Genomic DNA, 15,876 nt, shown 5'->3' on the forward strand with positions numbered 1-15,876 from the left:
TCCTTTTCCTAGGATATAGCACCTTATTACATCCGTAGAAAACCTCAAAACACTTTAATTACTTTTGCTTTGTGTGCAAATGTAGCAGCAATTTGTGCACAGCAAGGTAGTACCATTATTCAAGAAGGGGAGTAGGGAAAAACCGGGGAACTACAGGCCAGTGAGCCTAACATCAGTGGTAGGAAAATTATTGGAAAAAATTCTGAAGGACAAAATTAGTCTCCACTTGGAGAAGCAAGGATTAATCAGGGATAGTCAACATGGCTTTGTCAAGGGAAGATCATGTCTGACTAATTTGATTGAATTTTTTGAGGGGGTGACTAGGCGTGTGGATGAGGGTAACGCAGTGGATGTGGTATACATGGATTTCAGTAAGGCCTTCGATAAAGTCCCCCACAGGAGACTGGTCAAGAAGGTACAAGCCCATGGAATCCAGGGTGCCTTGGCACTTTGGATACAAAACTGGCTTAGTGGCAGAAGGCAGAGGGTGATGGTCGAAGGTTGTTTTTGTGACTGGAAGCCTGTGGCCAGTGGGGTACCACAGGGATCGGTGCTGGGTCCCTTGCTGTTTGTGGTCTACATTAACGACTTGGATATGAATGTAAAAGGTATGATCAGTAAGTTCGCTGATGATACAAAAATTGGTAGGGTGGTAAATAGCGAGGAGGATAGCCTCAGTCTGCAGGACGATATAGATGGGTTGGTCAGATGGGCGGAACAGTGGCAAATGGAATTTAACCCGGAAAAGTGCGAGGTGATGCACTTTGGAGGGACTAACAAGGCAAGGGAATACACAATGAATGGGACGACCCTAGGCAAGACAGAGGGTCAGAGGGATCTTGGTGTGCAAGTTCACAGACCCCTGAAGGCGGCGGAACAGGTAGATAAGGTGGTAAAGAAGGCATATGGGATACTTGCCTTTATTAGCCGAGGCATAGAATATAAGAGCAAGGAGGTTATGATGGAGCTGTATAAAACACTGGTTAGGCCACAGCTGGAGTACTGTGTGCAGTTCTGGTCGCCACACTACAGGAAGGATGTGATCGCTTTGGAGAGGGTGCAGAAGAGATTCACCAGGATGTTACCAGGGCTGGAGCGCTTCAGCTATGAAGAGAGACTGGGAAGATTGGGTTTGTTTTCCTTGGAGCAGAGGAGGCTGAGGTGTACAAAATTATGAGGGGCACAGATAGGATGGATACTAAGGAGCTTTTTCCCTTCGTTGAGGGTTCTATAACAAGGGGGCATAGATTCAAGGTAAAAGGCGGGAGGTTTAGAGGGGATTTGAGAAAGAACTTTTTCACCCAGAGGGTGGTTGGAGTCTGGAACTCACTGCCTGAAAGGGTTGTGGAGGCAGGAACCCTCACAACATTCAAGAAGCATTTGGATGAGCACTTGAAATGCCATAGCATACAAGGCTACGGACCAAATGCTGGAATATGGGATTAGATTAGACTGGGCTTGATGGCCGGCGCGGACACGATGGGCCGAAGGGCCTCTATCCGTGCTGTATAACTCTATAACTCTAAGGTGCCACTTTAATAACAAATCAGGCAAATGACCATCACTCTGCCCAGAAGTCCTTTTCAGGTGGTGAAGAACCCTGACACCAGCCCTAAAGCAGCCTTTTACTAGTTTGAAACCTCGGCCCCGTGGATTAACCTTCTCCGTACCATTTCCTATCTATAAGTTCACCTCTCAGATACCCACTTTCCAGGCTGAAAAGCCCAAGTCTCTCCAGTCCTTCTTCATTACTCAGACCCCCGACACGAGGGATCAACCTCATGGCTCTTCTTTGCGTTGCCTCCAGGCTTAAACGTCTCCCTTGTTTCTCAGTGACCAGAGCTGGACACAATACTCAAGTTGCAGTCTGACTAGAGCTCTGTACAGTTTGATCACCACTTCCTCTGACTTGTGTTCTCTTGTTTTGATTATGTCGTTCAACATCCATTGGGTTTTGTTGATTGCTGCTCTGCATCAGTCGGATATGTTGAGCGTTGAATCCACTAAGTCTCCTTCAACTCCACCCGGAGCCATTTCATTGCCATTCATGAAGTATTTGTATTTCTTACTTTTCTTTCAGTTTGCAATATTTACATTTAACTGCATTAAATTTTATCTGCCACGCTTCAGCCCACTCATATCTTGTTCAGCTCATTCTGTAGTTTCTGGGCTGCCTACTTCTATTCCACTGCCCCGCCTAGTTTGGCACCATTTGCAAATTTAACTAGTTTGCATCATGCTTCAGAATCCAAGTCATTGATGCAGGCTGAATTTAATGATCCCAACACTGAGCCCTGGGGCACCTCACTCAGTACTTCCCCACCCCACTCCACCCTGACATTACTCCTCTAACCAGTTCCTGCTGCTTCCTTCCCCTCAATTTCAGTTGAGTGCTGTTTACTAGGTGGTTGCTGTAAAGATAATCCTCACGTTTACTGCTGACAATCGATTCCATTATTTTACACGGAATTGAACTAACACTATTGGGTCTGTGGTGCCTCGATTGGTTTTGTCACCATTTTTTTTTGAATATGAGCACCATTAGCCTGTTTCCAATCTGCTGGTATCGCCTCAGTGTCCAGTCTCCCTCAATGATAATCAGAACCTTGCAAATCTTATTAAGTCTCTCAACATTGGGGATAAATACCATCCATCACTGGGGATTTGTTTGAAGCCCTTTCAACTTGTCTGGAACTTCCATTTCATTTATATTGAAGTCTTGATTGTACCGTGGTACTCCTTGATTTGGGAAAGGGCGTGGTGCTCATGTCTTCCATTGCGAACACGGAACATAAGAATATTACGTAAGAAATAGGGGCGGGAATAGGCCATACGGCCCATCGAGCCTGCTCCACCATTAATTAGATCATGGCTGATCTTTGACCTCAACTACACTTTCCTGCCTGATTCCCATATCCCTTGATTCCACTAATCCAAAAATCTATCCATCTCAGCCTTGAATATATTCAATGACTCAGCATCCACAGCCTTCTGAGGTAGAGAATTCCAAAGATTCACAACCCTCTGCGTGAAGAAATTCCTCCTCATCTCAGTCTTGAATGGCTGACCCCTTATCCTGCGACTATGCCCCCTAGTTCTAGGCTCTCCAGCCAGGGAAACAATCTCTCAGCATCTACCTGTCAAGCCCCCTCAGAATCTTGTACGTTTCAATGAGATCACCGCTCATTTTTCTAAACTTGACAGAAAAGGCCCATTCATCTCAACCTCTCTTCAGAGGTCAACCCTCTCATCCCTGAAATTAATCGAGTGAACCTATGTGGCACCGCCTCCAAGGCAAGTATATCCTTTCTTAGATAAGTAGACCAAAACTGTACACAGTACTCCAGGTGAGGTCTCACTAAAGCCCTGTACAACTGTAGGAAGACTTCCTTACTCTTGTACTCCAACCCCCTTGCAATAAAGGCCAACATGCCATTTGCTTTCCTAATTGCCAGCTGCACCTGCATACTAACTTTTTGTGTTTCTTGTATGAGGACACCCAAGTCTCTCTGAACACCAACATTTAATAGCTTCTCACCATTTAAAAAACTGGCCTGTAGCTCCCGGTTTTCTCTCTCCCTCCCATCTTGAATAGTGGGGTAACATTTGCTACCTTCCAGTCCACTGGGACAGTTCTAGAATCTAGAGAATTTTGGAGGTCATAACCAATGCATCCACTATCTCTGCAGCCACCTCTTTTAGAACGCTAGGATGTAGGCCATCAGGTCCAGGAGATGTGTCAGCTTTTAGTTCCATTAGTTTGTCGAGGAGTTTTTCCTCTAGTGATATTAATTGATTTAAGTTCCTCACTCTCATTTACCCCTTGGTTCCCCACTATTTTTGGTATGCTTTTTGTGTCTTCTACTGTGACGACAGATACAAAATATTTGTTTAACGCATCTGCCATTTCCTGATTCCCCATTATTTCTCTTGTCTCAGCCTCTACGGGACTAATGTTTACTTCTGCTAATCTCTTTCTTTTTACATACTTGTAGAAGCTCTTACCATCCGTTTTTATATTTCTTGCCAGTTTAATTTCATATTCTATTTTCTCCCTTATCAATTTTTTGGTTGTCCTTTGCTGGTTTCTAAAACTCTCCCAATCCTCAGGTTTACTACTACTCTTAGCAACATTATAGGCCTCTTCTTTTAATCTAATACTATCCTTAACTTCTTTAGTTAGCCACGGGTGGATCACTTTTCCCCTGGAGTTTTTATTTCTCAATGGAATGTATACCTGTTGAGAATACTGAAATATTTCTTTAAATGTTTGCCATTGCTTTTCAACTGTCAAACCAATTATTCAGAATATTTACCATCTTGTGCTCATCCTCTTTTCAAAACTATTTGCATCTATTAACGTTTTCACCTATCCTCTGGCAGTCCTCTTTCTATTATAGAATCATAGAATAGTTACAGCACAGAAAGAGGCCATTCGGCCCGTAGAGCCCATGCCGGCTCTCTGCAAGAGCAATCCAGCTCTTGTAGTAACGGGAGAAGTGTAATAAAAACAGAAAATGCTGGAAACACTCAGGTCAGGCAGCATCTGTGGAGAGAGAAAAAGAGTTAACGTTTCATCGGAACTGAATGGTCTCGAATTCTGATGAAAGGTCATCGGCTTGAAATGTTAACTCTGTTTCTCTCTCTCCACAGATGCTGCCTGACCTAGAGTGTTTCCTGCATTTATTTCAGATTCCAAGCATCCACAGTATGTTGCTGAAGTTTTTACTGTTAAGAGTTTGCCCTGAATCTCTGCTTTTTATGTAGGTCTCTCAGCCCCTTTGATCATACTTTTAAGTTTCTGCATGATCCTATATTCATCCCTAGACAGCTCCTCCTCCTTTCTGGCTGCAGGATTTGTAGAGATCATTTTTCCTTTTAATTTGTTTGTTAGCCGAGTTGGAGGTCACGCTGATTTAGTCCGACCTTGCTGACCTTCAGCATGGACTTGTCCTGCATGCTCAGCATTATTCTTTTAAAGGTGTTCCATTCGTCCTCTACTGAAATGCTGACAAACAACCTCCTTCAATCCATTTGTTTTAATTCTTCCCTCATTTCCTTGAATTTCGCCCTTTGAAAATTATAAACCTGGCTCCTAGTCTTTTGGGATAATTGGGTCCCAGCTCACGTTAAACTTGATCACTCTGTGGTCACTGTTCCACAACTTCCATTTCCTGTATATTATATGGGCCATTTACAAATATAAGATCACGATGAGCACTGCCTCTCCTGGCTTCCCTGACACTGAGTTACGAAGCAGTCATGCATTACGCTTACCAACTCTGACTCTAAACCACTCAGGTTTTCCCAATTCATACTGGGTTGACTGAAGTCCTTCATTACAATAACTTTCTTGTTCTCACCTCCCTTATCTCCTCATTAAGCAAACTATTCACCTGATGGTCTGTAGCATACCCCTAAAGTTAGCTTGGACTTTTCACATTGGAGATTTCTATTCATAGTTCTTTCTGTTGCTTACCCCATCCTACAGGCTCAACTATATTTACCTCCCAGTTGCCTCTAAAACACATGGCGGCACCACATTCTTTGCTGTCCTATCTGAACACTCTATACCCCTGAATAATAACTTCATTTTCATCCTCTGGGTTTAAGCTATGCTTCTGCTTTCCCCACATCATAGATCCCTACTGCTGCAACTTCCACCAGTTCAGTCATCTTATATCTCATCTATTTATCTCTCATCTATGGGTTCATGCCCCACTCCAGAGACTGGAGCACAAAACCTAGGCTGACACTTCAGCACAGTACTGAGGGAGGGCAGCACAGTCGAAGGTGCCGTTTTTCAGATGAGGCATTAAACTGCAGCCCTATCTGGCCTGGACATAAAAGATCCCATGGCACTATTCAAAGAGCTCGGGAGATCTCCCTAGTGTCCTGGCCAATATTTATCACTCAACAGACATCACTATAAACAGATGATCTGGTCATTTATTTCATTGCTGTTTGTGGGATCTTCCTGTGCGCAAATTGGCTGCTGTGTTGCCTGCATTGCAAGAGTGACTACACTTCAAAAGTACTTAATTGGCTGTAAAACATTTTGGGATGTCCTGAGGCCGTGAAAGGCACTGTGTAAATACAAGTCTTTCATTCTTCTTTATAATGTCTCTAGCATTCACTTTAAAAATTATTCATCGGTTGTAAAGTGTTTTGGAGTGTCCTGAGAATGGGCTAATTAAAAGCAAGTTCCTTCCTTTCTTTGACGGTCTTGTTATATAAAAATTCCTTATGAAAAAGACCCAAACGAAGGTTCAGAAAATGATTGCCAACAGCAATACTTAGATTAAACTGCCGAGTTGCCAGATTTGAGAGGAAATATGCAGCAGGAGAGAGGCAGATGAGATTATAATTTAGGTTCTGTTTACTCTGCTGCTGCTGAAAACTCATTGATAGCTCATCAGTACGACAGAGGTGGAAAAGAGACTTGGTTTTAAAAACAAAATCAAAGTCTTTTGGTAACTGGTTTACGCTTTGGTAATTTCCAGACTGTCCACTCAAAACTGTCTGTTCCAGTCCTATTGCCCTCAGTGATTCTAGATATCATTCCTTCAATTTTAGAAAGAACTTTTACAACATTTCTAAAAATATATTCCCAACACCAAAAGTGCATTGCTGCCTGGTGTGCTTTTTGAAATGGGAGCATTCATTAAAATTTTGCTTGGATTTATCAGCAGCAGCAAATTCAACACAGAATCCAAATCCCTGCCTTGTTTGGTTTGGGATTGTCAAAAGCGGCGATTCTCCCCTCTCCAAAAGCAATGCTGCAGAAAACACCGATTCAATTCAACTAAGCAGTTGAACCGAGTGAGGATCAATCCTGATCATCTTCCTGGAACCTTGGCCTGCATATTTTTCTTATACCATCGGGTCTGGCCCCCTTCATCCAGATGGATCTTACAATCTCTACCCTCTGGTTTTTAAAATCAGCTGTTGCCACCAGAACCAGAGAGCGAGGGGCCCTTACTGTGGATAGGGAGGTGGTGAAAGAGAGCGAGGGGCCCTTACTGTGGATAGGGAGGTGGTGAAAGAGAGCGAGGGGCCCTTACTGTGGATAGGGGGGGGGGGGGTGAAAGAGAGCGAGGGGCCCCTACTGTGGATAGGGAGGGGGTGAAAGAGAGCGAGGGGCCCTTACTGTGGATAGGGGGGGGGGGGTGAAAGAGAGCGAGGGGCCCCTACTGTGGATAGGGAGGGGGTGAAAGAGAGCGAGGGGCCCTTACTGTGGATTGGGGGGGGGGGGGGTGAAAGAGAGCGAGGGGCCCCTACTGTGGATTGGGGGGGGGGTGGTATAAGAGAACCAGGGGCCCCTACTGTGGATTGGGGGGGGGTGAAAGAGAACCAGGGGCCCCTACTGTGGATTGGGGGGGGGTGAAAGAGAACCAGGGGCCCCTACTGTGGATTGGGGGGGGGGGTGAAAGAGAGCGAGGGGCCCCTACTGTGGATTGGGGGGGGGGGGGTGAAAGAGAGCGAGGGGCCCCTACTGTGGATTGGGTGGGGGGGGGGTCCTGCCGTGGGCCCGGGGAGGGTTTCTAACCATCAGCCCCCCAGTAGAGAATGACTCATACCCTCGGAGGCCTGGGGTGTGACGCTGAAGGTCTCCAGTAACGCGGGGCGCCGAGGCCTCGGGAGAGAGAGGCACAGGCCTCCATTCCCCAAAAACAGCTGCCTCCAGCATCGCGCCGAGGGGGGGGGGGGGGGGGAGACGGCGCCCCACTGACGGTGCTGCCGGGGAGGTCGATCCCGGGCCGAGGCCCCGGCCGACAGCCCGACCAAACCGGTCGCCATGGGGAGAGGCCTGATTGACTGACAGCCGGCACCGCGCACCCATTGGCCGAGACGTTTGACTGACACCGGGACGGACCAATCAGCGAGCGGCAGATGGGCGGGACGTCCAAACAGCCGGTTGGGGGCCGTTTGACGGGTTTTGAATAAAATATTAAATGTGATGGCGGCACCTACTTCGTGGGAGACGCACTCAAGCGAGCGCAACTCATGGCAGTACCGGCAGAAATAAAGCTGCGACAGCGGCAACCGGAGCTTCTTGTCGCCGTTGACCAGATACACCACCCGATCCAGCTGCAGCAGCGACGCCATCTTCACCCGTGACGTCACCGACGTCCGCCCGCCTTACGCCGTTGCCGCGATGACGTCACGGCGCCCAGTGCGTCACGGGGACAAAGCAAGCCCCTCCTCCTCCTCCTGCTGCTGGCAAACTTTTTTGAGTGTTTTAAAATGTCAAAACTTTTTAAGTTTGCCGAAGACTTTCATTTCGTACATGTTTCTGTGGTTTTACGTGTTTAGATATTAAATACTTCAAAAAAAAAAGGGGGGGAGGTTTTGTCGGGCTGCGGGGAAAGAGCAGGGGTGTGGGGGACTAATTTTATAGCTCTTTCAAAGAGCTGGCATAGGCACGATGGGCCGAATGGTCTCCTGCTGTGCTATAAAATTCGATGGTGTGTGACACCTGACGAAGGACGAAAGCTCCGAAAGCTTGCGATTTTCAAATAAAACTGTTGGACTGTAACCTGGTGTTGTAAGATTCCTTACATTTGTCCACCCCAGTCCATCACCGGCATCTCCACATCATAAAATTCTATGATTTACAAATGTATCTCCGCTGGAATTTCTCCCAGTAAATCGGGGGATTCAGCCATTATAAAGCACAATGTCTGGGCCTTGGAGAGGGTGCAGAGGAGATTTACCAGAATGGTACCAGAGATCAGCGACTTCAGTTCTGTGGAGAGATTAGAGAAGCTGGGGTTGTTCTTCTTAGAGCAGAGAAGATTAAGCAAGATATTTAAAAGAGTTGTTCAAAATTATGAATGGTTTCGATAGAGCAGATAGGGAGAAACTGTTTCCACTGGCAGGAGGTTCAGTGACCACAGAAACAGATTTAAGATAATTGGCAAAAGATCCAGAGATGAGAATTTGTTTTACGCAGCGAGTTGTTATGATCTGGAATGCACTGCCTAAAAGGGTGGTGGAAGCAGATTTACCAGTAACTTTCAAAAGGGAATTGCTTATATACTTGAAAAGGTACAAATTGCAGGGCTATGGGGAATGGTACAAATTGGATACCTCCTTCAAAGAGCCGGCACAGGCACAATGGGCTGAATGGCCACCTGTGCTGTGAGATTCTATGGATGTAAGGTTCTAAGATGGAGCTGCACTAAAGTTGCCTGTCTCTCTAAACCTGCAAAGTTCAAGTGGGCTGTTAAATGGGCACATCCTGAGGTTAATTGGAGACTTTTGCAGTTGCTGAGGGAGGTTTGTGGATTGGAAGCTGTTTTGTAAATCCCCAATGATAAGGTGGAGGGTCAGTTGCTGTGAAAGGAGATTAAATGGGTGGGGTAGAGTTACATTACACTCAATTGCATTGATTCTGCAGCACAGAAACAGGCCATTTGGCCCAACTGGTCCATGACGGAGTTTTTGCTCCACATGAGCCTCCGCCCTCCCGACTTCATTTACCCCTTTCAGCATATCCTTCTATTCCTTTCTCCATCATGTGTCTATCCAGCTTCCCCTTAAATGCATCTATACTATTCACCTCAACTACTTGTGTTAGCGAGTTCCACATTCTCACCACTCTGGGTAAAGAAGTTTCTCCTCAATTCTCTATTGGATTTATTAGTGACTATCTTACATTGATGACCTCTAGTTTTGGACTCCCCCACAAGTGGAAATATTTTCTCTATGTCTATCCTATCAAACCCTTTTATAATCTTAAAGACCTCTATCAGGTCACAGCACAGTTTCCCTTTTCTAGAGAAAAGAGCCCCAGCCTGTTTAGTTTGTCCTGCTAAGTATATCCTCTCAGTTCTGGTATCATCCTTGTGAATCTTTTTTGCACCTTCTCCAATGCCTCTATATTCCTTTTATAATATGGAGACCAGAACTGTTCACAGTATTCCAAGTGTGGTCTAACCAAGGTTCTTTCCAAGTTTAACATAACTTCTTTGCTTTTCGATTCTATCCATCTAGAAATGAACCCCATTGCTTTGTTTGCTTTATTTATGCCTTATTAATCTGCATGGCTACTTTTAGTGATTTATGTATCCGTACCCCTAGATCCCTTTGTTCCTCTACCCCATTTAGACTTATTATCCAAGCAGTGTGTGGCCTCCTTATTCTTTCTACCAAAATGTGCCACCTCACACTTATCCATATGGAAATTCATTTGCCAATCACACGCCCATTCTGCAAGTTTATTAATGCCTTCTTGCATTTTAGTGCATTCTTCCTTTGTATTAACTAAACCCCCCAATTTTATGTTGTCTGCAAATTTTGAAATTGTACTCCCGTTTCCCGAGTCCAAATCATTAATGTAAATTGTGAACAACAGTGGTTCCAGCACCAATCCCTGTGGAACACCACTTCCCACCTTTTGCCAGTCTGAGAAGCTGCCCTTAACCCCTACTCTCTGTTTTCTGTTCTGTAGCCAGCTTGCTATCCATTCTGCTACCTGTCCCCTGACTCTTGCTCTGACCTTAGTCATGAGTGTACAATGTGATACCTTATCAAAGGCCTTTTGAAAATCCAAATATATTACATCGACTACATTACCCGTTTCTACTCTTCCTGTTGCTTCTTCAAAGAATTCAATAAGGTTGGTCAAACATGACTTTCCCTTCTGAATTCCATGCTGACTATTCTTTATTATATTTTCATTTTCTAGATGTTTTTCTATTACATCTTTGAGTAAAGATTCCATTATCTTTCCTACCACCGATGTTAAGCTAACTGATCTGTTCCCTGGACTTGTTCTACCTCCTTTTAAATATAGGAATCACATTATCTGTCCGCCAGTCCTCTGGCACTATTCCCTTTTCTAATGAATTGTTATATATATGTAAGAGTGCCTCTGCTATCTCTTCCCTAACTTCTTTTAATATGTGCGGATACAATCCATCAGGACCGGGGGTTTTACCCTCTCCAAGTTTGATTAGTTTATCAATTATCTCCCCCCCCCTTTCTATCTTAAATGTCTTCATACCTTTTTTGATCTCTTCTTCTAATGCCATGCCCAACCTTGTTAGTCTCCCTGGTAAATACTGAGGCAAAGTAACTATTCAATATTTCTGCCATTTCGCTGTCATTACCTGTGAGTTTATCTTGTGCATCTCTTAGTGGCTCTATCCCTATTCTGATTTTTCTTTTGTTATTTATGTGTCTGTAGAATACTTTACTGTTTCTTTTTATATTCCTTGATAATTTAATCTCATATTTCCTCTTTGCTTTCCTAATTGATTTTTAACATCCTTCCTAACCTCTTTGTATTCCCTTTTGTCATCCTCTCTTTTATTGTCTATCTACTTAGTGTCTGCCTTTTTCTTTAGTTTCAATTCTACCCTTATCTCTTTATTCATCCATAGTGTTTCATTATTGGGTAGTTTGTTCACGGTTTTAAATATTTCCCACTGCTGTTCTATCTCTTTGTCAATTTTTTTTCCCAGTTTACCTTCCCTAGTTGCATTCTCATCCCCTCAAAATAAACTCTTTTCCAATCTATTACTTTGGTCTTTGTCTTACTTATGTCTTTCTCAATCATTATTTTAAACCAAATTATGTTATGATCACTTTTACAACAACAGCAACAACAACTTGTATTTATATAGCGCCTTTAACATAGTGAAATGTCCCAAGGCAAACATTTAAAGAAATAATTCATAATTCCCAACAAATATACATGCCCTTGAGGAATAAAAACTCCACGGGAAAAGTGATCCAACCATGGCTAATAGAGAAGTTAAAGATTGTAGTAGATTAAAAGAAGAGACTTACAATGTTGCTAAAAAAGAGTAGTGAGTTTGAGGATTGGGAGGGTTTTAGAAATCAGCAAAGGATAACCAAGAAATTGATAAAAAGGGAGAAAATTGAATATGAGAGTAAACTAGCAAGAAATATAAAAACAGATTGTAAGAGCTTCTACAAGAATATAAAAAGGAAGAGAATAGAAAAAGTAAACGTGGGTCCCTTAGAGGCAGAAACAGGAGAAATTATAATGGGGAATAAGGAAATTGTAAACAATTTTACAACACCAAGTTATAGTCCAGCAATTTTATTTTAAATTCACAAGCTTTCGGAGGCTTCCTCTTTCCTCAGGTGAACGATGTGAAAATGAAGTCCTCGAAATGAAATCGCATTTATAATTCACAGAACAATGCTTGGTGAGTACAGACAGTTTTTTCAACTGCCCGTTGCCAAGGCAATCAGTGTGCAGACAGACAGGTGTTACCTGCAAGGTCTCACAGAATATACAAATCACCAAAAAAAAACAACAAAACCAGCACCTCCACATCAAAAAAAACAGAGATAGAGAGGTAGAAACATAGAAAAGACAGCAACTGACCCGTTATATTAAAAACAGATAACATTTGTTCGCTGGTGGGGTAACGTGTAGCGTGACATGAACCCAAGATCCCGGTTGAGGCCGTCCTCATGGGTGCGGAACTTGGCTATCAATTTCTGCTCGACGATTTTGCGTTGTCGTGTGTCTCGAAGGCCGCCTTGGAGTACGCTTACCCGAAGGTCGGTGGATGAATGTCCATGACTGCTGAAGTGTTCCCCGACTGGGAGGGAACCCTCCTGTTTGGCGATTGTTGCGCGGTGTCCGTTCATCCGTTGTCGCAGCGTCTGCATGGTACCATGCTCTGGGGCATCCTTTCCTGCAACGTATGAGGTAGACAACGTTGGCCGAGTCACAGGAGTATGAACCATGCACCTGGTGGGTGGTGTCCTCTCGTGTAATGGTGGTATCTGTGTCGATGATCTGGCATGTCTTGCAGAGGTTACCGTGGCAGGGTTGTGTGGTGTCGTGGACGCTGTTCTCTTGAAAGCTAGGTAATTTGCTGCGAACGATGGTCTGTTTGAGGTTGGGTGGCTGTTTAAAGGCGAGTAGTGGAGGTGTGGGGATGGCCATAGCGAGGTGTTTGTCCTCATTGATGACATGTTGAAGGCTGCGGAGAACATGGCGTAGTTTCTCCGCTCCGGGGAAGTACTGGACGACAAAGGGTACTCTGTTGGTTGCGTCCCGTGTTAGTCTCCTGAGGAGGTCTATGCGATTTTTTGCTGTGGCCCGTCGGAACTGTCGATCGATGAGTCGAGCGTCATATCCCGTTCTTACTAGGGCGTCTTTCAGAGTCTGTAGGTGTCCATCGCGTTCCTCCTCGTCTGAGCAGACCCTGTGTATTCGCAGGGCCTGTCCATAGGGGATGGCCTCTTTGACGTGGTTAGGGTGGAAGCTGGAAAAGTGGAGCATCGTGAGGTTGTCCGTGGGCTTGCGGTAGAGTGAGGTGCTGAGGTGCCCGTCTTTGATGGAGATTCGTGTGTCCAAGAAAGAAACTGATTCTGAGGAGTAGTCCATGGTGAGCTTGATGGTGGGATGGAACTTGTTGATGTTATCGTGTAGTCTCTTTAGTGATTCCTTGCCGTGGGTCCATAGAAAGAAAATGTCGTCGATGTATCTGGTGTATAGTGTTGGTTGGAGGTCTTGTGCAGTGAAGAAGTCCTGCTCGAACTTGTGCATGAAAATGTTGGCGTATTGGGGTGCGAATTTGGTCCCCATGGCTGTTCCGTGTGTTTGGGTAAAGAACTGGTTATCGAAGGTGAAGACATTGTGATCCAGGATGAAGCGGATGAGTTGTAGGATGGCGTCCGGAGATTGGCTGTTGTTGGTGTTGAGTATTGATGCTGTCGCAGCGATGCCGTCATCGTGGGGGATACTGGTGTATAGTGCCGAGACGTCCATCGTGGTGAGAAGTGTTCCTGGTTCAACTGGTCCGTGGGTACTGAGTTTTTGTAGGAAGTCTGTAGTGTCGCGACAGAAGCTGGGGGTTCCCTGTACGATGGGTTTCAGGATGCCCTCGATGTATCCAGAGAGGTTCTCACACAGGGTTCCGTTGCCTGATACGATAGGCAGACCTTCAAAGCATCCTACGGATGAGAGTGCGTAGGATGCTTTGAAGGTCTGGATCGAAGGTCTTGATCAGTTTGTTGAGCTGGTGGGTGTGTTCTTTAATCGGATCTGCGGGTAACCGTTCTCCGCAGCCTTCAACATGTCATCAATGAGGACAAACACCTCGCTATGGCCATCCCCACACCTCCACTACTCGCCTTTAAACAGCCACCCAACCTCAAACAGACCATCGTTCGCAGCAAATTACCTAGCTTTCAAGAGAACAGCGTCCACGACACCACACAACCCTGATTCTAAGAGGGCTTGACAGGATAAATGCTGAGAAGATGTTTCCCCTGGCTAGAGAGTCTAGAACCAGGGGTCACAGCTTCAGGATAAGGGGTCGGACATTTAGGACTGAGATGAGGAGGAATTTCTTCACTCAGAGGGTTGTGAATCTTTGGAATTCTCTACCCCAGAGGGCTGTGGATGTTCCGACATTGAATACATTCATGACTGAGATCAATGGATGTTTGGACACTAGAGGAATCAAGGGATATGCGGATCGGGCGGGTAAGTGGAGTTGAGATCAAGATCAGCCATGATCTTATTGAATGGCGGAGCAGGCATGAGGGGCCGTATGGCCTACTCCTCCTCCTCTTTCATATGTTCCTTAAGGTGCTCCACAGGAGTGATTTTCAAACAAAATTTGACACCGAGCCACATAAGGAGATATTAGGACAGGTGAGGGTCGAAGAGGTAGGTTTTAAGGAGCGTCTTCAAGGAGGAGAGAGTGGTAGAGAGGCGTAGAATTTTGAGGAGGGAATGCCAGAGCTTAGGGCCTAGGCAGCTGAAGACACGGCCACCAATGGTAGAGCGATTAAAATCGGGGATACGCAAGAGGCAAGAACTGGAGGAGTGCAGAGATCTCGGAGAGATAGGGAGGGGCGAGGCCATGAGGGATTTGAAACAAAGATGAGAATTTTAAAATTGAGGTGTTCCTGGACCGGGAGCCAAGGAAGGTCAGCGAGCACAGGGGTGATGGGTGAACGGGACTTGGTGCGAGATAGGATACGGGGCAGCAGAGTTTTGGGTGAGCTCAAGTAAATGGAGGATGGAAGATGGGAGGCCGGCCAGGAGAGCATTGGAATAGTCGAGGCTGGAGGTAACAAAGGCATGGATGAGGGTTTCAGCAGCAGATGAGCTGAGGCGGGGCGGAGACGGGCGATGTTACGGAGGTGGAAGTAGTCGGTCTTGGTGATGGAGTGGATATGTGGTCGGAAGCTCATCTCAGGGTCCAATAGGACGCCAAGGTTGTGAACCGTCTGGTTCAGCTTCAGACAGTGGCCGGGGAGAGGGATGGAGTCGGTGGCTGGGAAACGGAGTTTGCGGCGGGGACCAAAGACAATGGCTTTGGTCTTCCCAATATTTAGTTGGATGAAATTTTTGCTCATCCAGTACCGGACAAGCAGTGTGACAAATTAGAGACAGTGGAGGGGTCAAGAGAGGTGGAGGTGAGGTAGAGCTGGGTGCCGTCAGTGTACATGTGGAATCTGACGTGTTTTCAGATGATGTTGCCAGGGGGCAGCATGTCGATGAGAAATAGGAGGGGCCAAGGATAGATCCTTGGGGGACTCCAGTGGTAACGGTGCGGGAGCGGGAAGAGAAGCCATTGCAGGAGATTCTCTGGCTACGACTGGATAGATAAGAATGGAACCAGGTGAGCGCAGTCCCACCCAGCTGGATGACAGAGGAGGGGCATTGGAGGAGGATGGTGTGGTCAACCATGTCAAAGGTTGCAGACAGGTCGAGAAGGATGAGGAGGGAGAGGTTACCACGGTCACAGTCACATAGGACGTCATTTGTGACTTTGAAAAGGCCCGTTTCAGTACTGTGGCGGGGCAGAAACCTGATTGGAGGGATTCAAACATGGAGTTGCAGGAAAGATGGGCACCGATTTGGGA

General features: G+C 45.7%; 1 protein-coding gene across 1 annotated transcript in view; it reads right to left on the reverse strand.

Annotated features, from left to right (window-relative positions):
• The window catches only part of dctn4 (dynactin 4), a 52,127-nt gene extending 43,991 nt beyond the window's left edge, over window positions 1–8,136 (reverse strand). The window contains exon 1 of the mRNA XM_067995991.1: window positions 7,975–8,136. Within this exon, the coding sequence (XP_067852092.1) occupies window positions 7,975–8,109 (135 nt within the window). The 5' untranslated portion in view covers window positions 8,110–8,136. The remainder of the gene's footprint in view (window positions 1–7,974) is intronic.
• Window positions 8,137–15,876: the final 7,740 nt, after the last annotated feature.

Source organism: Heptranchias perlo, chromosome 14 (genome assembly GCF_035084215.1).
Source record: "Heptranchias perlo isolate sHepPer1 chromosome 14, sHepPer1.hap1, whole genome shotgun sequence".
In the NCBI taxonomy this organism is placed as follows: Eukaryota; Metazoa; Chordata; class Chondrichthyes; order Hexanchiformes; family Hexanchidae; genus Heptranchias; species Heptranchias perlo.